We start from the raw sequence: 24,948 nt of genomic DNA, 5'->3' as shown, positions 1-24,948 counted from the left end.
TATCTATGACAAACCCACAGCAAACATTATCCTCAATGGTGAAAAATTGAAAGCATTTCCCCTAAAGTCAGGAACAAGACAAGGGTGTCCACTTTCACCACTACTATTCAACATAGTTCTGGAAGTTTTGGCCACAGCAATCAGAGCAGAAAAAGAAATAAAAGAAATCCAAATTGGAAAAGAAGAAGTAAAACTCTCACTGTTTGCAGATGACATGATCCTCTACATGGAAAACCCTAAAGACTCCACCAGAAAATTACTAGAGCTCATCAATGAATATAGTAAAGTTGCAGGATATAAAATCAACACACAGAAATCCCTTGCATTCCTATACACGAATAATGAGAAAGTAGAAAAAGAAATTAAGGAAACAATTCCATTCACCATTGCAACAAAAAGAATAAAATACTTAGGAATATATCTACCTAAAGAAACTAAACACCTATATATAGAAAACTATAAAACACTGATGAAAGAAATCAAAGAGGACACTAATAGATGGAGAAATATACCATGTTCATGGATTGGAAGAATCAATATAGTGAAAATGAGTATACTACCCAAAGCAATTTACAAATTCAATGCAATCCCTATCAAGCTACCAGCCACATTTTTCACAGAACTAGAACAAATAATTTCAAGCTTTGTATGGAAATACAAAAAACCTCGAATAGCCAAAGCAATCTTGAGAAAGAAGAATGGAACTGGAGGAATCAACTTGCCTGACTTCAGGCTCTACTACAAAGCCACAGTCATCAAGACAGTATGGTACTGGCACAAAGACAGACATATAGATCAATGGAACAAAATAGAAAGCCCAGAGATAAATCCACACACATATGGACACCTTATCTTTGACAAAGGAGGCAAGAATATACAATGGAGTAAAGACAATCTCTTTAACAAGTGGTGCTGGGAAAACTGGTCAACCACTTGTAAAAGAATGAAACTAGATCACTTTCTAACACCGCACACAAAAATAAACTCAAAATGGATTAAAGATCTAAATGTAAGATCAGAAACTATAAAACTCCTAGAGGAGAACATAGGCAAAACACTCTCAGACATAAATCACAGCAGGATCCTCTATGATCCACCTCCCAGAATGCTGGAAATAAAAGCAAAAATAAACAAATGGGATCTAATTAAAATTAAAAGCTTCTGCACAACAAAGGAAAATATAAGCAAGGTGAAAAGACAGCCTTCTGAATGGGAGAAAATAATAGCAAATGAAGCAACTGACAAACAACTAATCTCAAAAATATACAAGCAACTTCTGCAGCTCAACTCCAGAAAAATAAATGACCCAATCAAAAAATGGGCCAAAGAACTAAATAGACATTTCTCCAAAGAAGACATACGGATGGCTAACAAACACATGAAAAGATGCTCAACATCACTCATTATTAGAGAAATGCAAATCAAAACCACAATGAGGTACCACTTCACACCAGTCAGAATGGCTGCGATCCAAAAATCTGCAAGCAATAAATGCTGGAGAGGGTGTGGAGAAAAGGGAACCCTCCTACACTGTTGGTGGGAATGCAAACTAGTACAGCCACTATGGAGAACAGTGTGGAGATTCCTTAAAAAATTGCAAATAGAACTACCTTATGACCCAGCAATCCCACTTCTGGGCATACACACCGAGGAAACCAGAATTGAAAGAGACACATGTACCCCAATGTTCATCGCAGCACTGTTTATAATAGCAAGGACATGGAAACAACCTAGATGTCCATCAGCAGATGAATGGATAAGAAAGCTGTGGTACATATACACAATGGAGTATTACTCAGCCATTAAAAAGAATTCATTTGAATCAGTTCTGATGAGATGGATGAAACTGGAGCCGATTATACAGAGTGAAGTAAGCCAGAAAGAAAAACACCAATACAGTATACTAACACATATATATGGAATTTAGGAAGATGGCAATGACGACCCTGTATGCAAGACAGGGAAAGAGACACAGAAGTGTATAACGGACTTTTGGACTCAGAGGGAGAGGGAGAGGGTGGGATGATTTGGGAGAATGACATTCTAACATGTATACTATCATGTGAATTGAATCCCCAGTCTGTGTCTGACGCAGGATGCAGCATGCTTGGGGCTGGTGCATGGGGATGACCCAGAAAGATGTTATGGGGAGGGAGGTGGGAGGGGGGTTCATGTTTGGGAATGCATGTAAGAATTAAAGATTTTAAAATTTAAAAAATAAAAAACTAAAACTAAAAAAAAAAAAAAGAAAAAAAAATAAAAAAATAAATAAAAATAAAGAAGGTGTCCACTATTCCCAAAACAGATTATGATTGGCTCACTGTGCCTAAACTCTCTGTGCGAACAATACAGTTTATGCTAAATATTAATACCTTTTTTCCTTCTGGGAGTCTCGAATTTTGGTGCATGCTAGACAAAAGGTACCTCCCTCAAATCTTGGGTGCTGAATATCTAATAAGCTTCCTTGATAAATAATATTTCACACATGTTGTCATTAATTATTGAAGGAATTAAGTGTATCCTGTGGGACTCCCCTGGGAGAGAAATATTGGAAGTTTGCAGCGGTTTCTTTAGAACTTTGCTCCATGCACTTTTTTCCTTTCACTGATTTGGTTTTGCATTCTTTTGTAATAAATCATAGCTGTGAGTCCAACTGTATACTGAGCCTTGTGAATCCTGCTACTGAATCTTTCACTTTTCTCCATCAATTTGAACTGTCACCCTAATATAAATACCCACATATATGTGGAAACATATGGGCTCTCTACCTGTATTCCATTTAACTTTTCCCAAGTAGTTCTACCCTGTCAAGAGATTTGACAAAAATTTTAAAATTCTTTGTGGGAAAAACACTTTCCAACTTCCATATTATTCTTCTTTCAAAATTCTCTGGACTATTCACAGGCTTGTGTGTATGTAGAAATCAATAAGAAGTTCTTGAACTTCTAAGAACCTCTAAACCAAGACCCTCTAAACGGCAAATGATAAAAGCTTATAAATACTCTGCTTACAAAAAGAAAACACAACTGGCTAGGTTTAACCTCTGAAACATCTGAAAGTAGGTTTAACCTCATTAATAATACCAAAATAACAAGGAAGTACCATGTTCCCCAATTCCATTAGTAAAAGGCTTAAAAATTTTGCTGATGGCTTATACACACATGTATCTACTAAGTTCACTATACGTTTCTAAGACAGATTACCCAGCCCACAGCCCCATCCTAAAGGAAGAAGTCCTTGCTTGACTCTTGGGATGAAGGAAGGGGTATGGTACCTCAAAGATCCCATCCCTGCCTCTCCAGAGCCAGCACTATGGGTGTACACAAATTGGGTGTTCACATATTGTCACTTCACCGTGTCCTCTTTCTGGGCGCCCCTGAAGCCAACTGCTTCCTCGTGTCCACCTCCCCTACCCAAACAGAGAAAACAGTCACGCCACGCTGGGTGGGGTGAGGGGCATTCAGAAAGCAGGAGGGAGCAGGAGCGAGCACGAAGGTCCCAGGCACTTCCTCCACGAGGATCTAGTCTCTACCACCACCTCCCATGGATGCTATTTCCCGGCCGGCCTCGAACCCACCTCCTCCAACAGCGGCCGCTGCTTCTCTCCACATACGCCTCCCTCAGGATGACTTCCGGCCTCTTGAGCTCCTGGACAAAAATCAGGCCCCTGCTGACGCTCGCGAGTGGCTGAGGGATTGTGTCCTCTGCCAGCAATTACCGTAATCCTGGGCACCTGAGGAATTCGTTTTCAGGCTAGTGCAGCATGAAGAGACACCCACCCACCCACCGTTACATCCTACCACTCCTCTTGCAGCCGTCTGTCAAGCGTCAGGTGCAAGTCTTTCCCGACCCTTTTCAGTGCTTACACACCTCTACGCCAGTCCAAGTGAGAGCGCCGTCACGTGACCAACCCTCCGCCTCACGTGACCGCACATTCGGCATGTCTGCCGCAGCCCTGCAGAAGCAAGCAAGGTACAGTCTTCTGCCTCTAGGGCTGAGCTGCTTGCTAGAACCACCTGAAGCTCCTGGTGGTGGTGAAGATAGCTGAAAGGAAGGCTGGATTAGAGCCAACGCTTCCAGTCCTCGGCCTGGGCTTTGGTCTGTAAGAACACAGGGCTGGTGAGGAACACTCCGTGAGGAGTTCAGAGACCAACTGACTTTTAATATTCTGTATAAAACTCGTTTGAGTAAGCTCCGGGAGTTGGTGATGGACAGGGGAAGCCTGCAGTGCTGCAGACCATAGGCTCGCAAAGAGTCGGACACGACTGAGGGACTGAATTGATGAGACTCGATCTGTCTTGAGAATACTGATAGGCAAAACAAACATTCAGTTTCCAATTTCCACCACCAGGTCGATCTCTGTTATCACTTCTGGTTTGTGAATGGATGAAATCTGCCACTTTGTTCTACTTACAAAAATCTTATAGCCTAGAGTCTTATAGAAAAAAAAAATTTTTTTCCTTCCTGAGACAAACCAAGGTGAATAAAAATTTGTACCTTTTCCTTTAGCCTGGACTCCTTCCTACCCCAAATCAACATAATCCCTGACTTTTAATCCTGTCTGAAGATAATTATTACCTTTGTGAATCCAAAAAAAAAAAAAATGTTTACCAAAAAGTCAGAAACTTTAGAAAGTTTACAATTTACTTCCTTTAAATAATTATGCATTTTTATTTGGCAACCCAGTCCTAAATTGTAGTTTGTCACACTTCTTTACTCTTTTGACATGTTTTAAATAGTTATAAGATTTTCCATAATGAAATAATATACATTTCATAAATTCAGTCCATTTCACACATTTGGGGAGTATCATCCTTCCATATATTTTACCAGTCTTTTCTATTTCATCAAATATAGAAGGCATCAGAGCTTTTCTTAGCCAATTAAAAAACCTGTATATCATCACTCTTAGTAGCTGTATGCTATTACCTTAACACTCTCCATGGCACCTCCATGAAGAAATGGTCTTCCTGACAGTTAAATTTGTGTGCTTTCTGGTCTTTTCCTTTTAACCTGTGGGCCAGTGGTCTCCCAACATTTCTGGCACCAGGGACCAGTTTCATGTAAGACAACTTCCTCACAGACTGGAGTTGGCGGGGGGGACGAGGATGGTTCAGTTGGTAACGTGAGCAATACAAGGGGGCACGATTCAGACAGTAATGCAAGGAATGGGGTGAGCTCAGAGGAAGCCTTCTGCTCACCTCTTGCTGTGTGGCCTGCTTCCTAACAGGCCACAGACCAGTACTGGTCTGCACCCCAGACCCCTGCTTTCGGCAGTATCAAAGAAACACCCATACTTTGAATTGCAAAATGAAACTTCTCAGCTCTTCAAAACTTACCTCATTTTATATCACTTAATACTTAATACTCCTCACAGCCACTCCAAGCAGACTGGATATCTCACGCCCACAAGAGCACTTTTCCAACTGCGAGCTTTTCTTCACAACATCCAACCTCTTCCCTACATTTCAGAGCCCAAATCAATTGGGTGCTTTTTTTCTAAATCATACATTTACAGATATAAGAATAAGCTTTTTCAAGGAGCATTATTATTTATACATTAATTATCTCTGTTGTCATGTGTTATCTTGACATCTATATTTTAAGTTCAAGGAGAAGGGTGATTTCTGCCTACTTAAACACAGAACTTTATTGAAAACAGGACGTGACCTAAATCGACATCAGTAACACCAGAACAACAATCAAAAGGGTAGCTTACTTATGATGGCTCAATTCACTCTAAGTTTAAATACTAAACTCACAATCTGGACAAAAACAAATATCAACAAATGTGCTTTCAGTTTTAATATTTGTTTGGGATCAGAAGATAGATCCAGCTCATACAGAGTTGGGCAAAATTAGTATCAGCATTAAGGATGTACCTTACAACATAGAACCAACTTTGAAAACATTATTCAAGGATCATAACTCAGGAACATAAGGATAATCAGAGCCAAGTAACTAATCATACTCATTTTTTTGGTCTGCCTCGGGGTCCTTTTTATGATCTATTTTGCCTTGCAGTTCCTTAGCAAATTTCTCAACTTCATGGAATGCAGAAGTAAGTGGCTCAAGACTGAAATTATTAGTGAACAACACCTCTTTTTTTAATATTGTTACCAATATTATCAAGCATTGCTAGAAAAACTTGAATATTATCATTTGCCTCTTTCCTGCTAAAAAGGCCCATAAATTCTGACACTGCTTCTGCATTGAGTAGCTCTTTTGTCATCACGGGATTTTCAGACAAATTCAACAGCATTTTCAAAACATGAAACCTTGTTTCAGTATTGCCTGTGGCTAATAACAAGAGAAAGCCAGATATATACCTGGCAACCAGTGTGTGATAGTCAGTGGCTCTAGTGAGGTATCTAACCATCTTTACTCCAGATAACTGCTCAGGGGAATCCAAGCTGTAAGCAAGAGTTTCCTCACATACTTGACATACATATGTCTGAGTTATGTTCCGATTTGGGTAAGGTGGAGCCATGTAAATCATATTCTCTAAAAACCTTGTCCTAACTCGGGAGGAGGGATAATTGAGCAAGGTTTCAATAAGTGAGACAACACCTGAATTGCGAATGAAATCATGAGTATATTGAGAAGTAGTTCTCATACCCATTGCAATTTTAGATATTTTATGAATAAAAGGATCTTGAATTTTGTCCATTAATAGGAGTTCTTCTTCATACTCTTCAGGACCAATTTTAAGCTCACACTGTATGCAGCTGCAGGAGCAACTCTCAGGCTCTGTACTCTCCCTGGTCCTAAGATGCTCCCGAATTTGCACGACTGACCAGTAGAATGGATCATACCGAAATGGGAGCTCGGGGTCAGGTTGATTAGACTGAAGCAAAGATTCCTGGTCTTCCCCTTCTAGGCTCAGTTCTATGTGCTTTGGCTTTCCTCCAAACATTTCAGAGAATAGAAATGCTGCTTCTTTTGAAAATCTAAAGGGGTTTGGGGATGGGAAGCCAAGCATACCCCATGGGCCAAGCTTGAACTGAACAATAACCTCCTCCCAGCTCTGCGGCCTGTGTGAAGCATCAGGCTCCTGCTCAACTGAACAGCTGGACCTGCAAATGGCCCTGTACACAGGGCTAGGATCTGATTCAAAATGGGTCTCATCTTGTGTCCAAAACCAGGACCCCACAATGGCCTCGTCCTCCTCAGCTATTGTCCTGGTTTCACAGTTGGTTCCATCACTAGTCCTGTTATTGTCCTCCTGTTTAGCCATAAACCAGGACCCAACAACTGCCCCTTCCTCATTTTCTGGCCTAGACTCAGAGGTGGCCCCAGCTTCAGTCTCATTAATGTCCTTCTCTCCAGACAAGGACCGTGACTCAAGAATCATCTCTTTATCATTCTCTGGCTTAGACGCACAGCATGTTTTGGCTTCTACATTGACTTCTTTTGCATCCCAGAACCAGGATTCAAAAATGGTTTCCTCTCCAGACCTTGATGTGGTCTCTTCTACTGCCTGAGGTCTAATGTCTATACTCTCTTCTTCAGCCCAGAACCAGGACCCAACAATGATTTCCTCCTTTTCAGCTCCATGCTTGGACTCAAAACTAGCCCCTGCCTCCAGACTGGTCTCTTCTTCAGCCCAGAACCAGGACTCAACAATGACTTACTCCTCTCTGGCTTTTGGACTGTATTTGCTGCAAATGTTAGCCTCATTCCTAATGGCCTCTTCCCTGGCCCAGAACCAAGACCCATCAAAAAGTTCTTCTTCAGCTGCCAGCCTGTCTTCTTCTCTAGCCTCCATTTCTGTCTTTAGCCTGTCTTCCTCCCTAGCCCAGAACCAAGAACCAATAATATCTTCCTCTTCAATATCCAGCCTGGATTCTTCTTTGTCTGCAGCCTCTATAATGGCTTCATCCCCTTTCCAGAACCAGGATGTGATCATGGTCTCCTCTTTGGTAGGTGGCTTGGCTTCTCCTTCAGCCCTATCATCTGTACTGCTTTCTTCCACAGCCCATAACGAGGGACCTACAACTGTCTCTGGCCCTGTATATCTTATGGAACAGAACCATGAATTAACAGTGTCTTGTTCGTCCTCTGGCCTAGACTTCCAGCTGCCTTCATTGGTAGGAAACATACAGGGACCTTCTCCTGACCAGAAACCAGACTCACTGTTAATCTCTTCAGCAGCTGTCATAAATTGACACTGGGCACCAGCAGCATACTTCATACGGATCTCTTCAGTGGTCCCAAACCAAGGCGATGTAATACTCTTTTCCTTGTCCTCCAGGCTAGACTTATTATTCACTTCAGCCCTCCCACAAGCTTCTACTCCAGGCCAGAACCATGACCCAGTAATGGGTTCCTCCTCCTCAGTCCCTGGCATAGTATCACAGTTGACTTCAGCCCCTGAATCCATGTGGGCCTGATTTCCAGCCCAAAACCAGGGCCAAAATATTGTCTCAGCTCCTGTCCTGGCCTCTTCTCTGAACTCAGCCACTGTGCCGATTTCTTCTCCAGCCCCAAACCAGGGGCCAATGACCTCTTCTCCCTCAGACTTTGGCCTGGACCCACAGTTGGCCCCAAGCCCAGCTTCCACACTGGCCGCATCACTGACCCAAAACCAAGACCCCAAAATGGTCTCTTCTTCAGCCTCTGGGCTGGTTTCTTCATTAGCCCAGCAAAAACTGGCGATGACCTTTTCTTTGTCATCTGTTGGCACTGATTTGGAAGTGGCATCAGCCTCAGTTTCCACATTGGTCTTTTCCCCAGTTCCAAGCACGGAACTGCCAATAGGCTCCTGCTCAGTCTGTGGTCTGAATGTACCACTGGTTTCTTCTTCAGTCCAGAACCAACTGCCAACAATGGGCTCATCCTCTACTTGAGAGCCAGACTTGACAGTGGCCCCACCAACTATGCTGCAGTCTCCCACAGCCCAGAACCAGGCCCCGGTGAGGAACTCTTCCTCCGGCCTGGCTTCTGGCTTGGCCCTGGCTCTGGCCTTGATTTTGGCTTCTTCCTTTACCACTGCTCTGGCCCTGACCTCTTTCTTGGACTTGGGCTTGGCCAAGTTACTAGTCTTCTCTCTGGGCAGGAACCAGGGCTCTTTTTTGACTACATCCATAGACTCAGACATGAAATCAATGGAAGTTTCTTGCTTGGCCCTGTGCCTGGCGCTGACATTGGCCCCCTTCCTGGCTCTGGGTTTGTACCTACCCTCCTCTCCAGCCCAAAACCAGGATTTGACATTGTCTTCACATTCAGACCCAGAACTGGATTCAGAGACTTCTTTTTTAGACCCAAACCAGGAGCTACTATTGGTCTCTTCCCTAGGCCTAGACTGGATACTGGTCTTTTCTCTGATCCAGAACCAGGATTTCTTGATAGATTCATCTTCAGAACCAGAACTGGAGGCAACATAGAGTTCCCAACTGGTTTGGGGCCTAGACATAGCCTCTTCTTTGGCCATGTGCCTAGACCTAGTACTGGCTTTTACCCTGTCTCTAGGATGAAGCCTTGTACTGACCTCTTCTCTACTGCAGAACCAGGAGTTCATAAAGGATCTATCCACCCATGTGAAATCACAATTGTGAAAAGTCTCTTTTTTAGATGTAGGCCTGGGATGGCACCAAGACCCCATACTGGTCTCCTCCTCTGACACAAGCAAATGCTGGATTCCTGACTGGGACTTGACCTTAGTGCCAGGAAAGGACTCAGCATCCATACTGGCCAGTTCACTAACCATAGATGAGGTCTTAGGTTTTGCAACTGACCCAGACTCAGTACTGATCAGCGGCCAGGCTATAGCATTGTTCTGGGACACTCCTTCTGTCTTCAGTAGGACCTCAGCATCAAACTCAGTCTTGGCCCATGAATAGGTTTCATTCATGGACATTTCTACAGTGGTTGCCTTGGCCTCACTCTTAGGATGTGTCTCAGTTACTGCCATGGTCTCAGTTTGGGGCCTTGCTCCAAGCATTACCTGGGCCTGGGTCCTAACCTTTGGTCTGACCACCACTGGGACTTCATTCTCTCTTTCAGCCCCACCAGCAACCTCTTTGCCAGGCTTCTTTTCAGGCTTGGCCTGGACACCAGTCTCAATCTCAGCCCCAGTCATAGTACAGTTACAGGGGAGACCTGAATAACTACAACTATCCCAGTCTCAGCTACCACAGATTTCTCACAGTTTTGTGTCTTCAAACTATAATTTTTTGATGATTCAGGTGACATAGTTGGAAAGAAAAGTTAGAGTCAATCACCAGTCCAGCAGTCAATAAGCCTCCTTTCCAATCCCAGCCTCAGTCAATATTACAGTCAGAGTGAAGAGAAAACACAACCAAGCTGGGAGAGGATGGATGGTTCCTGGGTAGGTACACACCTGTTGAAGGTGTTGCTCAGCAGCAATTTCAACACCACCAGAGCTGCCACTGAAAGTCAATCTGGGAAGTGAGAATAACATGGAGGTTTGAGTCTTTTCCAACTGTCTCACTCCATGAAAAACTCACACAGAGAGACTAGACCTTAAATGCTTGGTGGGAAAGTTAGGCTATTAAAGTCTATCACCTTCATTTTGTCTACAGTTTTTATCCCCAGAGCTGCCATATTACTTTGCCTGTTATAAAATAGGTATGAAGTTGGTGGAAAAGTATCTTGGCAAAGAGAGGCTGAGAAGCCCCAAGGCCAGACCCTAATCACTGCTGGACTTATGTTGGTCTCCTCTACCCCACTCAAAAGCTGTACCCACTCCCATACCAACCTGCACTGATGTAGCACAATTTCTTGCTCCTTTCCTTGATTCCAGTGGTGTCAAACTCTATAGCAGCCTGTAGGCTATCCTGAGAACAAGTAAACATATAAGAGAGAATGGATCCTGACTGCTAGAAAGACAAGCAAGAACCCTGACCCTGACACAAACATCCTACTCTTTTAAAGGCCTAATATGCCTAATATTTTCTGTCTCCTGGTCTCTTCTCTCAAGTCTTTCCCTCCCATTCACAGCCCAGTCCACACCTACTCCAATATTCCTAGTACACCCTGTAGGAAACGCTAGGGTTTCTGTGGCAGTGTGCAAATTTGACATGGAGTAGGTGAGGTAGAGAAGGCCCTGCGACCACTTGGATCAAAGATATCTGCCATATTATTCTGTAGCTGTCTCCTGTGTTGCCCCTCTTTGCACAAACCTCCAGAGATTTGAACCGGACTCCTCCGCCTTTCCTTCCTTGCAGAAGTGACCAGACTTAAAGCAGGTCTATGGAAAAACAGATGAAAAGGTAAGACAGTAAGGTAAGAAATAATAGCAGCAACTGAGTACTTGGGGGACAAACAAGCACCACAAACATAGGAGTTCCCAAGTTACCTGCCTTTTAACATTTAAGAGTCCCATTAGGTAGAATATTTCCTTTTAACTTAGGCCATCTGGATCAGGTTTCTGGTTAACCACTCAACATCATATCACACTCCTCCTCTTACTCTCTTCTTCAATTCTGAAGATTCACCACTTGTTGTTCACCTCCTCTGTGCTGAACAACAAATTGGGGAAAGAGCACCCACATATTCTAGGTTGTGTAGTGGTACTTGTATTTATGACTGCTCTCGCACCTTTATCTCCCAGTCCAGCTTTTCCACCTCCAATTCTGGATAGAGGAGAGAGAGGAAGGCAAGGGAGGTGTGTAGAAACCAGGTAGATAGAAGATTTTTAGAAAGTATTCCTGGATGCCTGACCTGCGCTGGTCGCACTCACCCCACCCTGATTCAGATGTCCAGTCAACGGCTGCTGCCCACCCTCAACCCCTCATTCCTCACACACCTTCAGAAAAACAGGTCGTTTTCCTATTCCTTGTTTTCCTCAAACCTCTGCTTTAAAGATGTACCCCATGGCCTGAAATTGCCAGACATACTGCACAGACAGGAGACTCTGGCATCAAAGAGGTGCCTGTGGGAAGGGACAGCACCCGGCACGCAGGGCCCAACAGGGACCATGGCAGAATCCCGGGCTGCTCCCGTCCCGGCTCCCTCTGCCACTTCAAACGTAGCAGACTCCCGCACAGCCCTCTCCCCGCACAGGCACGGTCGAGACCCGGGTGCAGACACCCGGAAACCCTGGCGGGGACTAGTCCGCGCTGTGAGCCTCCCCAGCATCCGAGGGAACCCGCCTACCACCACCCCGCCCGTGCTGGTCGCTGCTATCTCAGCGCCAGGGATCCTCTGGCGCTGCGCACTTCTCTAAGGGGTCCCGCTCCGACCCGCTCGCCTCCCCGTCCTCAGCCTGCCAGGGGTAGGCTGTGAGCCGGTCGTCGCCCCGCGACACCCTCACTTGCCTTCGCAGGCTCAGGGTCCCGGTGGTGGTCCTCCCACTCCGGTCGCAGTTCCTCTTTCGCTTACCACCGCTCGCCGCGCGGGTAGAACAGCAGAAGCTTCTGGCCCTCTGCGCCGCTGCCCCAAACTAGGCTGGGGAAGTGTAGGCGGCAGCACCAACCGCTTGCAGCGACGGTGTAGGAAAGGGGAGGTGGAGGGATACGGCCCGAGTGGGCTTGATGCCCCTGCATACAACCCCCGCCAGGCCCAGTGTAGTTCCAACGCACAGAGAGCGGGGCTGGGACGAACGCCAGCCTGAGGGGCGGGGCCACGCCAGCCCTCCACCGCCCCCGTGGGGTGAGCTCCCCGCCACGCTTCTGGTCCTGCAGCGTAGGCGGGTCACGGTGGCGAGGCGAGGGCCGGTCAGGGCGGGTCGCACTGCAGGGAGCAGCGGATGGATACAGGCCGCCCCGCAGAGAAAGAGAGAGAGAGAGAGAGAGAGTGTGTGTGTGTGTGTGTGTCTGTGTCTGTGCGTGTGAACCTGCAGACTTTTCGGTGTCCGCCCCCTCCCTTCCCCCATCACGCCGGCCATCCTTCTTGGGCGCGGGGGGCTGCTTTCACCTTCAGGGGCTGGAGGAAAGTGGGAGGGGGCGCCTGAGGCGGCCGAGCCCCTGCCCCTCTTCTAAGGGAAGGCAGCCCCTGACAGACCTCTGGCTGAGGAGACAAACCACTTGTCTGCGCCAGTGTCCTCATTCTTTCTGCCACGCTGCTGTTCTCTCAGTCGCTGTGGTGGCACACTTTACCATCTCCCTGTCCCCACAGTTGCCCAGGAAAGAGGACCTTTCCCTGACAGGACCCGCACCTGCTCAGACAATCCTGTTTCTCACCCCGCAGCCAGGGGTCCTGCACTGTGTAGGGGCAGTCCTGGCTCTTCCTGGCTTGTTTGTCAGGTCATCTCTTGCAGGGGATTCCAAGGGCTCACCATCTTCGGCAAGGTGGGAATACGCCAAGGATTAGAACCAACTGGGATCTCACACGCTTGCCATACACACCAGTCTACTTCCCCCAGCCATTCTTTGGAGAAGGCCCCACCAAACACTCAGAAACCTGCTCTTTCTTGAATCCTCTGATCCCTGCACTTCTGCATCCTCCCTGCAGTCTCCATCCCCTTCACTTCTGCTCCTTTGGGCAAAGAGGAACCATGGTTAAGAACATCTCTGGGTGAACACAAACCTGCTGGCATTGTTGCCCATTTTAAAACCCAACGAAATGGCACCCTCATTGTGGTAGGCTGAATACAGATCTCCCTGATGTCCCTGGGCTTCCCAGTGGAGCTAATGTAAAAGAACCCACCTGCCAATGCAGGAGACATGAGACCCTTTTCCTATTTGCAACCCTCAGGAGTGTAATATTTTATTGTTTTTGTTGTTTTTTTAAACCATCAACATTGCAGTAATTTGTTACAGTAGTTCAGTTCAGTCCTCAGTCGTGTCCGACTCTTTATGACCCCATGAATCTCAGCACGCCAGGCCTCCCTGTCCAACTCCCAGAGTTCACCCCAACTCATGTCCATCAAGTCAGTGATACCATTCAGCCATCTCATCCTCTGTCATCCCCTTCTCCTCCTGCCCTCAATCCCTCCCAGCATCAGAGTCTTTTCCAATGAGTCAACTCTTTGCATCAGGTGGCCAAAGTATTGGAGTTTCAGCTTTAGCATCATTCCTTCTAAAGAACACCCAGGACTGATCTCCTTTAGAATGGACTGCTTGGATCTCCTTGCAGTCCAAGGGACTCTCAAGAGTCTTCTCCAACACCACAGTTCAAAAGCATCAATTCTTTGGTGCTCAGCTTTCTTCAGAGTCCAACTTTCACATCCATACATGACCACAGGAAAAACCATACCTTTGACTAGACGGACCTTTGTTGGCAATGTAGTATCTCTGCTTTTGAATATGCTATCTAGGTTGATCATAACTTTTCTTCCAAGGAGTAAGCGTCTTTTAATTTTATGGCTGCAATCACCATCTGCAGTGATTTTGGAGCCCAGAAAAATAAAGTCTGACACTGTTTCCACTGTTTCCCCATCTATTTGCCATGAAGTGATGGGACCGGATGCCATGATCTTCGTTTTCTGAATGTTGAGCTTTAAGCCAACTTTTTCACTCTCCACTTTCACTTTCATCCAGAGGCTTTTTAGTTCCTCTTCCCTTTCTGCCATAAGGGTGGTGTCATCTGCATATCTGAGGTTACTGACATTTCTCCCAGCAATCTTGATTCCAGCTTGTGTTTCTTCCAGCCTAGCATTTCTCGTGTTGTACTCTGCATATAAGTTAAATAAGCAGGGTGACAATATACAGCCTTGACATACTGCTTTTCCTATTTGGAACCAGTTTGTTGTTCCATCTCCAGTTCTAACTGTTGCTTCCTGACCTGCATATAGGTTTCTCAAAAGGCAGGACAGGTGGTCTGGTATTCCCATCTCTTTCAGAATTTTCCACAGTGTATTGTGATCCACACAGTCAAAGGCATTGGCATAGTCAATAAAGCAGAAATAGATGTTTTTCTGGAACTCTGTTCCTTTTTCCATGATCCAGTGGATGTTGGCAATTTGATCTCTGGTTCCTCTGCCTTTTCTAAAACCAGCTTGACCATCTGGAAGTTCACGGTTTACGTATTGCTGAAGCCTGGCTTGGAGAATTTTGAGCATTACTTTACAAGCGTGTGAGATGAGTGCAATTGTGTGATAGTTTGAGCATTCTTTGGCATTACCTTTCTTTGGGACTGGAATGAAAACACATTTTCCAGTCCTGTGGCCACTGCTGCATTTTTCCAATTTGCTGACATATTGAGTACAGCACTTTCACAGCATCATCTTCCAGGATTTGAAATAGCTCAACTGGAATTCCATCACATCCACTAGCTTTGTTCATAGTGATGCTTTCTAAGGCCCACTTGACTTCATATTCCAGGATGTCTGGCTCTAGGTGAGTGATCACACCATCGTGATTATCTGGGTTGTGAAGCTCTTTTTTGTACAGTTCTTCTGTGTATTCTTGCCACCTCTGCTTAATATCTTCTGCTTCTGTTAGGTCCATACCATTTCTGTCCTTTATCGAGCCCATCTTTGCATGAAATGTTCCCTTGGTATCTCTAATTTTCTTGAAGAGATCTCTAGTCTTTCCCATTCTGTTCTTTTCCTCTATTTCTTTGCACTGATCGCTGAGGAAATCTTTCTTATCTCTCCTTGCTATTCTCTGGAACTCTGCATTCAGATGCTTATATCTTTCCTTTACTCCTTTGCTTTTCGCTTCTCTTCTTTTCACAGCTATTTGTAAGGCCTCCCCAGGCAGCCATTTTGCTTTTTTGCATTTCTTTTCCATGGGGATGGTCTTGATCTCTGTCTGCTGTACAATGTCACGTATCTCCGTCCATAGTTCATCAGGCACTCTATCTATCAGATCTAGACCCTTAAATCTATTTCTCACTTCCACTGTATAATCATAAGGGATTTGATTTAGGTCATACCTGAATGGTCTAGTGGTTTTCCCTACTTTCTTCAATTTCAATCTGAATTTGGCAATAAGGGGTTCATGATATGCAGAGTACATCATGAGAAATGCTGGACTGGAAGAAACACAAGCTGGAATGAAGATTGCTGGGAGAAATATCAATCACCTCAGATATGCAGATGACACCACCCTTATCACAGAAAGTGAAGAGGAAAAAGCCTCTTGATGAAAGTGAAAGTGGAGAGTGAAAAAGTTGGCTTAAAGCTCAACATTCAGAAAACAAAGATCATGGCATCTGGTCCCATCACTTCATGGGAAATAGATGGGGAAACAGTGGAAACAGTGTCAGACTTTATTTTGGGGGGCTCCAAAATCACTGCAGATGGTGACTGCCGCCATGAAATTAAAAGACACTTACTTCTTGGAAGAAAAGTTATGAGCAACCTAGATAGCATATTCAAAAGCAGAGACATTACTTTGCCGACTAAGGTCCATCTAGTTAAGGCTATGGTTTTTCCTGTGGTCATGTATGGATGTGAGAGTTGGACTATGAAGAAGGCTGAGCGCTGAAGAATTGATGCTTTTGAACTGTGGTGTTGGAGAAGACTCTTGAGAGTCCCTTGGACTGCAAGGAGATCCAACCAGTCCACTCTGAAGGCGATCAGCCCTGGGATTTCTTTAGAAGGATGAAGGAGATCAGCCCTAGGATTTCTTTAGAAGGAATGATGCTAAAGCTGAAACTCTAGTACTTTGCCACCTCATGCGAAGAGTTGACTCATTGGAAAAGACTCTGATGCTGGGAGGGATTGAGGGCAGGAGGAGAAGGGGACGACAGAGGATGAGATGGCTGGATGGCATCACGGACTCGATGGATGTGAGTCTGAGTGAACTCCGGGAGTTGTTGATGGACAGGGAGGCCTGGCGTGCTGCAATTCATGGGGTTGCAAAGAGTCAGACACGACTGAGCGACTGAACTGAACTGAACTGATTTGAGCCACAGTCAGCTCCCAGTGTTGTTTTTGCTGACTGTATAGAGCTTCTCCATCTTTGGCTGCAAAGAATATAATCAGTCTGATTTCGGTGTTGACCATCTGGTGATATCTATCACCATCCTGATAAAGTCCATTCCCCTTCACTTTCTTGAATTGGGCTTCTGCCCCCAGGAGGATCAATTTGGGGGCTCATCTCTCACCACTCTAACTACCCTCTTAAGCACCTACTCTCTTTGCTAAAGAAGAGAAATTTTGCAATCATCTTTGAGGTTTCTCTTGGAGAAAGTCCCTATTCGTTGAAAATCACTGATGCTTACCAGGATGGAAAGAGAACCTTATTCACAGCACAGCAGAGGATGAGATGGTTGGATGGCATCATTCAACTCAATGAACATGAGTTTGAGCAGACTCTGGGAGATAGTGGAAGACGGGGAAGCCTGGCGTGTTACAGTCCATGGGGTCACAATCAGCTGGACATGACTGAGTGACTGAACAACAAATCATACCACAAATTTTCATATATTTTCATATCAGCTTTTACTTGTTATTGGATATTTATTGTAACTGCACAGTATTTCAGTGATAGAAACAAAATCTAGAGATGATTCTATAATGTATCTAGACACAACAAATGTCAGTTTCCATAGGAAACTCTTTCACTGTGCTCTTTCAATTACCTTAGCTGAACTGTGGATTATGTTTTCTATGTTCCAAAGTATACGCTCTCTTGGATGAATGCCAGGTTTAAGAAGGGTGTCTAAGCTCTGCTGGGATCTGTGGGTGTGTGTTAAACACTTTGCCTCTCTGAACTGTTTCTTGTTGTTGTTAAAGTGTCTGGTGTCTTTCACTTATCAACAGATATATATGAGTGTCTACTTCATCCTAGGCTCTAGACATGCAGTAAAAAAAAAAAAAAAAATCTCTGTTCTCTTCAGTTTACATTTACTTGTATTTTCTATTTTATTTAGATTCCTACCTTAAATTTTATGGTCATATCAATGCAAACTTCTCTGGTAATTTCCAGATGCTGGGATATTGATCCCCAAAACATTTACTAGCAGGAGAGTGGATACTGTGAGACTATGAAGTATATTTTGGACAATTTGTTCTAAATTCACTTACAGAACAGACACTATTGCTGTTAACATTTATTGGACTAGAAAAGTCCTATTTCATGCTTTTTATGTTAGTTCTTTATGTGTGTGTATCAGAGAGACCGTCATGTTTAAAATCAAAGAGCAAATAAAAGATTTAAACAGGATGCTGACCTATGTCTATCTGACTGTTAAATAATATTGATTTGTTGTTGTTCAGTTACCCAGTCATGTCTGACTCTTTGTGACCCCATGAACTACAGTATGCCAGGCCTTCTTGTTCCTCACCATCTCCCCAAATTTGCCCAAGTTCATGTCCATTGCATCGGTGATGCCATCCAGCCATTTCATCCTCTGATGCCCTCTTCTCCTTTGTCCTCAATCTTTCCCAACATCAGGGATTTTTCCAATGAGTCAGCTGTTCCCATCAGATGACCAAAATACTGGAGTTTCACCTTCAGTATTAGTCCTTTTGTTAGGCAGTTAGAATAGGAAAAAGGAGTCCAGAATGCTGGTGGCTAAAAGATGAGGAAGGGAAAAGCCGTTGAAAATAGAACAAAGGAAGGTCCGAGGACCACAGTGAGGACCTCAGGTAGAACAAACAGCACACCTGGCTAGCCCGATTTACACAGGGCAGGCCCAGGGGGAGGAAAAACATATAAACAGAGGAGCCAAAGGGCCGCGGGTCTCTCTTTCCTGCTCTGTCTCTCTCTTCCCTTTGCATCTTTTGGGTCAGCATGCTCTCATGCCTCGAGGATGTGTTTTCTTTTATTTTCTAAATAAAACTAAGCTGTAACACTGCCCGAGAGCTGTGACACCCCAAGGGCTTGACTGTCCATCACTTCAAATTTTGGTTGTGATGAGACAGAACTGAGGAAATTACACAGTCCCCTGACACTTCCAGTGAGTACTCAGGGTTGATTTCCCTTAAGATTGACTGGTTTTATCTCCATGCTGTTCAAGGGACTCTGGAGTCTTCTCCAGCACCACAGCTCAAAAGCATCAATTCTTTGGTGCTCCACCTTCTTTACAGTCCAGCTGTCACAACCATACGTAACCACTGGGAAGACCATAGCCTTGACTAGATGGACCTTTGTCAGCAGAGTAATGTCTCTGCTTTTCAACACACTGTCTAGGTTTATCATAGCTCTCCTGCTAACAAGCAAACATCTTCTGACTTCATGGCTACAGTTACCATCCGCAGTGATTTTAGAACCCAAGAAGGGGAAATCTGTTACTATTTCCACCTTTCCCACCTCTACCTGCCATGAAGCAACTTAGCAGCAGTAGGAGTAATGGGGCCAGATACCATTATCTTAGTTTTTTTAATATTTAGTTTTAAGCCAGCTCTCCCACTCTCCTCCTTAACCCTCAAGAGGCTCTTTAGTTCCTCTTCGTTTTCATGTAAATACTGTATTTGTGAAAGTCACTCAGTTGTGTCCAACTCTTTGCGACCCCATGGTCTATATAATCCATAGAATTCTCCAGGCCAGAATAGTGTATTTGCTTCCCTGTATTTAAAAATACTGTATTTACTTCCTTGTAATATGGATTCTCATGTGACTGCAACACCCACAGTTCCACCCTCCAGTGTCTCCAATGGCACCTGTGTAATCCTGACTAGCCTCTGAAATCTAAATTTCTGTGGTGTAAATGCTGGGCATTACACCTTTTGATTTTAAGTGCCTGACATTAAACTTTTGAGTTGCAAAGGCATCAATTTCAAAAGACATCCATCTTAAATAAACATATAGGTTGTAAGACAGCTACAGAATGCATCTGAGAAGGAACTAGGCCACTCCCACTCATGAAGCTCTCTCTTTCAGAAAGCCTTGTTTAACCTAGTTAACGGAGTCCTTAAGAGATCCTGATTTTTCATTCTTGAGACTACTATCCATTCTTGTTCTTTAAATTAGTAAATAAAGACAACCTGAGGAAACCTAGGCTCCCTATGCTGGGACCCTCATAAAAGAAGAGCCCCAGTTTCATGTTCTCTGTCTCTCTGTCTCTCTCCCCACACCCCCAAACAATCTCCAAACCAGTAAGCCTGGGATACAGAAGCAGTTGTGCTGCCTCACTATACCTACCCCACCTCCCATATCCATGCACGTGAACTCTAACATATACCTGTATACCTTGCCTGTGCAGCTTGAGTGATCTACTCCTGTCTCCCTCAGCCATCATGGTCATGGACCTAGTTTTGCCCATTTGGCTTAACTTACCTTTCTTCTGTCCTTCATGTGCCTCAGGCAAACTTTCCCTCTGGTATCTCCCTTTTTTTCAAGGTTGATCCAAACCCTATGTGTTCTTAGAATATATCCATTCTCCTATTCCTGAGTTCCAGGCTGGGTTGGGTTCTTGTAAACTATGAAACTGGCTCAACAGTTGTCTACTTTCAGTAGGGACTGAAGAACCTCTAGGAAAGCTCTAAACTGTCTGCTACTTGAGACAACGCACATCTAAAGAATTTATGGGGAGTCTTGACCCAAGAATATTTTCAGGTTACATTTACAGTGGGTTCTTCTTTAAGAGAATTTATCCTTACGGAAAACAAAGCCAGGCACAATGACTTCAGCCCAGGAACAATGCCTTTTCATTAGGGAAGTTTAGCTATTCTATTGGTAATGGCAGCACTGGTATTAGAACTCTTGTTTTTGCCTCTTGTAACATATACCTTCAACTGTATGTCTATCAAAACAAAGGCAGGTTCATAAGTTATCCCAAAAAGAACTGTCTGCAAAGCAACTGTAACATTCTGGTGTGCAGATTCCACTTATAAAGTATAACCTAAAGAGAAGAAAGTGTCTGTTCTCCAACATGGTTTTAAAGTTTAGAGTAGTAGTCAATTCTAACATCATGAGGACTCTAGGTATGGGTAGTGGTTGGACAAATTAGAGGGAGCAATTGGAGGGACTTAAGTGCTTGACAGTAAAGCATACTGTGCCAACCACACATGGAAAAATTGTATGAAAACCATCAAAATTTAGGACATGGGAAATACCCCTTGAGGATTTCTAGAACTAAAGGGGCTGGTGAGGTGAGCTCATGGTTATTAACTTTGCAAGGAGAAGAGATCTTGAATTTCCACAATGCCAGCAAATATTGGCAGTTAAGTGAATGTCAAAGTAACTTTTCAAAACAGAAAAGATATTGAAAAGTCTATGGTACCTTCTGTTATGTTTCTTATTACCTAACCATCACTTACGCCTCACTATTATGGGGCATCACAGTAGTCTGTGTCTAGTCAACAAAATGGGAAATAAGACTCGAGGTAGTCCACCTGCTTCCTAAAATCCTTAATAAAGAATGTCCACATCATTTACACTTAGATTTCATTGACTGGAATTCAATCACCATTCGTTGAGAGTGCTGTCCAGTCACAAGCTGTGCTGAGACAATTAGATATTCACATGCAAAAGAATAAAATTGCTTCAGTAAACTAGGAATAGAGTGGAACTTCCTTGATTTGATAAAGAAATATACAGAAACATACAGTTACCAGGGAAGCCCACATTATGGTTAGGAATTGGCTTTACCATTAAGATAAGGAAAAGTCAAGAAGGTCCTCTGTCACCACTTCTTTTCAATATTGTACAGGAATTCCTAGCTAAAGCATTAAGACCAGAAAAGGATATCAAAGGGATACAGATTGAGAAGAAGAAATAAAACTGCCTTTGTTTGCAGATGACACGATTGTCCATGTAGATAATCTGAAAGAATATTAAAAAATTGGAACTAATAAGCAACTCTAGTAAGGGTACAGGATAAGGTTAATATTAAAAAGTCAATCGCTTTTCTACATACTAGCAACGAGCAAGTGAAGTTTGAAATTAATAACACAGTACCTTTTATATTAGCACCCTCAAATATAAAGTACATAGGTATAAATCTAACAAGTATGTACAGGATCTATATGAGGAAAATTACAAAACTCTGATTAATGAAATCATACAGGAACTAAATAAATGGAGAGAGAGTCCATGTTCATGGATAGGAAGACTCATTGATACTAGTTCTTCCTAACCAGCTCTTCCCAAACCAAAGTATAGCAAGCTATTTTGTGGATATCAAAAGATATCAAAGTTTATATGATGAGGCAAAAGACCCAGAATAGCCAACTCAATACTGAAGGAGAGGAACAGTCAGAGGACTGACATCACTTGACTTCAAGACTTATCATAAAATTACAGTAATCATCAGTTCAGTTCAGTGATGTGATATTGGTGAAAGAATGGACAAACAGATCAATGAAACATCATCAGAACAGAGAGTCCAGAAAAATACCAACATAATTAACTGATCTTTGACAAAGGGGCAAAGACAATACAATGGAGCAAAGATGGTCTTTTCAACAAATAGTGTTGGAGTAAATGAACATCCACATGCAAAAACTGAATCTAAACTCAGACCTTACATCTTTCACAAAAATCAACTTAAAATGGATGACAGACCTAAATATGAAATGCAAAACTATAAAACTAGAAGATAATATAAGAGAAAACCTTGATGCATTTCTCTGATGATTAGTGAAGTTGAGCACCTTCTCATATACTTGTTGGCCATTTGTATGTTTTCTTTGGAGAAATTTCTATTCAAGTCCTTTGCCTTTTTTTTCTTCTTTATTGGCTACGAAGTTATAGGAGTTCCTTGCATATTTTAGGTATGAGTCCCTTAGATATATGGTTTGCAAATATTTTCTCCCTTTTCATTCCATTGATTATTTCCTCTGTTGTGCACAAACGTTTTAGTTTTAGTTTGATACGGTCTCATTTATCTATTTTTACTTTTGTTGCCAGTGAGTTTAGTGCTATACCCAAGAAATCACTTCTAAGACAACCACAATATTGTAAAGTAATTAGCCTCCAATTAAATGAATTAATTAAAAAACTTTTCTCTATTTTTTTAATTGAAGTATAGTTGATTTACAATACTATATGCTTCAGGTGTACAGCATAGTGCTTCACAATTTTTAAAGATTATACTCCAGTTATACAACTACAATAAAATATTGGCTATATTCCTTGTGCCATACAGTATATCCTTGCAGCTTACTTATTTTACACATAGTACTTTGTACCTCTTAATCTCCTACCCCTATCTTGTTCCTCCCCATTTCCTTCTCCCTACTGGCAACTACTAGTTTATTCTCTACCTCTGTGAGTTTGTTTCTTTTTTGTTATATACACTAGTTTATTTTTTAGATCCTGCGTTTGTCTTTCTCTGACTTATTTCATTGAGCCTCCAAGTTCATAAGAGCCTCCAAGTTCAGTCATGTTGTCAGTCACAAATGGCAAAATTTCATTCTTTTTTATGGCTGAGGAGTATTCCACTGTGTGTGTGTGTATACATATTTTTTTTTAATTTTAGTTTTTTGAAGTATAGTTGATTTACAGTGTGTTAATTTCTTCTGTACAGCAAAGTAATTCAGATACACACACAAAAACATATATATATATATATATATATATATATATATATATATATATATATATATATATAAAACATTCTTTTTCTTATTCTTTTCCATTATGGTTTATCAGGGGATATTGAATACAGCTCCCTGTGCTATACAGTAGGACCCTGTTGTTATCCATTCTGTATATAATAGTTTGAACTATTGGGAACACGAATGGAAAGCAGGGAGACCAATTGGAAGCTGGGAAGTAACTGCAGTACTCTAGGTCAGAGATGATAGTGGCTTGGACTAGGGTGTTACCTGTGGAAATGGTGATAAGTATCCAGCTTTGGCATATATTTTGTAGGTAATGCCAATGGATATTATAGATGGACTGAATGTAAAGAGAGAGGAATTGATGATTCTGATGCTGAGCAACTGAGTGAATAATGGTATCATTTACTGAGATGAATGAAGACTGGGAAGAACAGGTTTTAGGGGGAGGGTCATGAGCTCAGGTTAGGGCATGCTGAGTTTTAGATGCCTTTGATACATATACATGGAGATGAAAAGTAGGCAACTGGATGTATGTGTGGGACTTTTAAACGAGTTCCAGATTAGAGATAGAAATTTGAGAGTCCTCAAGATGCTTGCATGCATGTTCAGTTGCTCAGCTGTCGGACTCTTTGCGAACCCATGGACTGTATGTAGCCTGCTAGGCTCCTCTGTTCATGAGATTTCCCAGGCAAGACTCCTGCATTGAAAAAATAAAAGCAATTTGAGGAGAACTCCCACAAACTCCTACTGCCATATCTACCTGCATCTGTGCCCATAAATTCTGCCTTTTCTGGTATTCTCACAATGAACTCTTCATCCTGTTATCTAAAGCTGGCCTTTTCATTTGTCCATTGGATGATATCCTATTTCTTCTACTCAAGGTCATTGTTCTAAAATTTTCTTCTCTCTTTTATCATAAACATTTCCCTCTCTAGTGGAATGTTCTCACCAATAGTCAAACATACTATACTATCACCTATCTTCAAAATAAAATTCTCCCTTTACACCAGATCACTCAGTAGTTACTACCTCATTTCTGATTCCTTTTGCTACAAAATTCCTTTTAACTGTGGTTTTCGGGTACTATATCAATGCTGTCTCCTCCTTTTCTCTTGAAATCATGTTAGTCTTTCATCTCCACCATCCAATGGAGTTTCACTGCACCACTGAAACTACTCTTGTCAAAACTGCTAATGATGTCCATGTTAGTAAATCCAATAATCAGTTCTCAATCCTCACTGTGACCTACAATCCCAGTTACAATACAATTTACCATTCAAGTCAGAACATTTCTGAGAGTGAAAAAGGATTCTGTTGACAATTATTTCTGTACAGCAGACATAAATTAGGACTGTCCTGGGAAAGTCGGGGTATTCTGCCACCTTACCTATCAGCAGTGTTAGGCAGGGTGGAAAACTTCCTTCTTGAAACATCTTAATTTGCAGGATACCATACATTTCAGGTTTTTCTCCCATTATACTGGCAACTCATGACTGCACATTCTTAACTTTCTTTTTTCAATTTTGCTTTTGCTGGTTCATTATCATCTCCTATATCTCAATATTGAAAGGCCCCAGAAGCTCAATCATTGGACTTCTTCCCTTACTACCTGCATTATTTACATTCCTTAGTGATCTCACCCA

General features: G+C 43.0%; 3 protein-coding genes across 7 annotated transcripts in view; all 3 read right to left on the bottom strand.

Moving 5' to 3' along the window:
- The window catches only part of LOC138930613 (uncharacterized), a 28,425-nt gene extending 23,827 nt beyond the window's left edge, over positions 1 to 4,598 (bottom strand). For both annotated transcript variants that reach the window (XM_070291110.1, XM_070291111.1), the window contains exons 1-2: positions 3,871 to 4,598; positions 3,578 to 3,733 (exon numbers count right to left, since the gene is read on the bottom strand). In XM_070291110.1, coding sequence (XP_070147211.1) covers positions 3,578 to 3,733; positions 3,871 to 3,942 — 228 coding nt within the window. In that variant the 5' untranslated portion in view covers positions 3,943 to 4,598. The remainder of the gene's footprint in view (positions 1 to 3,577; positions 3,734 to 3,870) is intronic.
- Positions 4,599 to 5,790: 1,192 nt separating this feature from the next.
- On the bottom strand, positions 5,791 to 10,281 carry GPRASP1 (G protein-coupled receptor associated sorting protein 1). The gene is given in 2 exon segments (XM_070291101.1): positions 5,791 to 6,108; positions 6,110 to 10,281. Coding segments are annotated over 2 exon segments (4,119 nt in total). The 5' UTR covers positions 10,082 to 10,281; the 3' UTR covers positions 5,791 to 5,961.
- Positions 10,282 to 17,710: 7,429 nt separating this feature from the next.
- The window catches only part of ARMCX5 (armadillo repeat containing X-linked 5), a 43,411-nt gene continuing 36,173 nt past the window's right edge, over positions 17,711 to 24,948 (bottom strand). For 2 of the 4 annotated variants that reach the window (XR_011446248.1, XR_011446251.1), the window contains exons 3-4: positions 21,500 to 21,563; positions 17,711 to 18,322 (exon numbers count right to left, since the gene is read on the bottom strand). The gene's annotated coding sequence lies outside the window, so the exon portion shown is untranslated. Of the gene's footprint in view, positions 18,323 to 21,299; positions 21,564 to 23,360; positions 24,003 to 24,948 lie in introns of those variants that run through there. The other 2 variants (XR_011446250.1, XR_011446249.1) reach the window with 2 other exon arrangements.

The sequence above is a fragment of the Ovis canadensis genome, chromosome X (assembly GCF_042477335.2).
Source record: "Ovis canadensis isolate MfBH-ARS-UI-01 breed Bighorn chromosome X, ARS-UI_OviCan_v2, whole genome shotgun sequence".
Lineage (NCBI taxonomy): Eukaryota > Metazoa > Chordata > Mammalia > Artiodactyla > Bovidae > Ovis > Ovis canadensis.
This window is presented reverse-complemented; position numbering and strand designations above follow the sequence as displayed.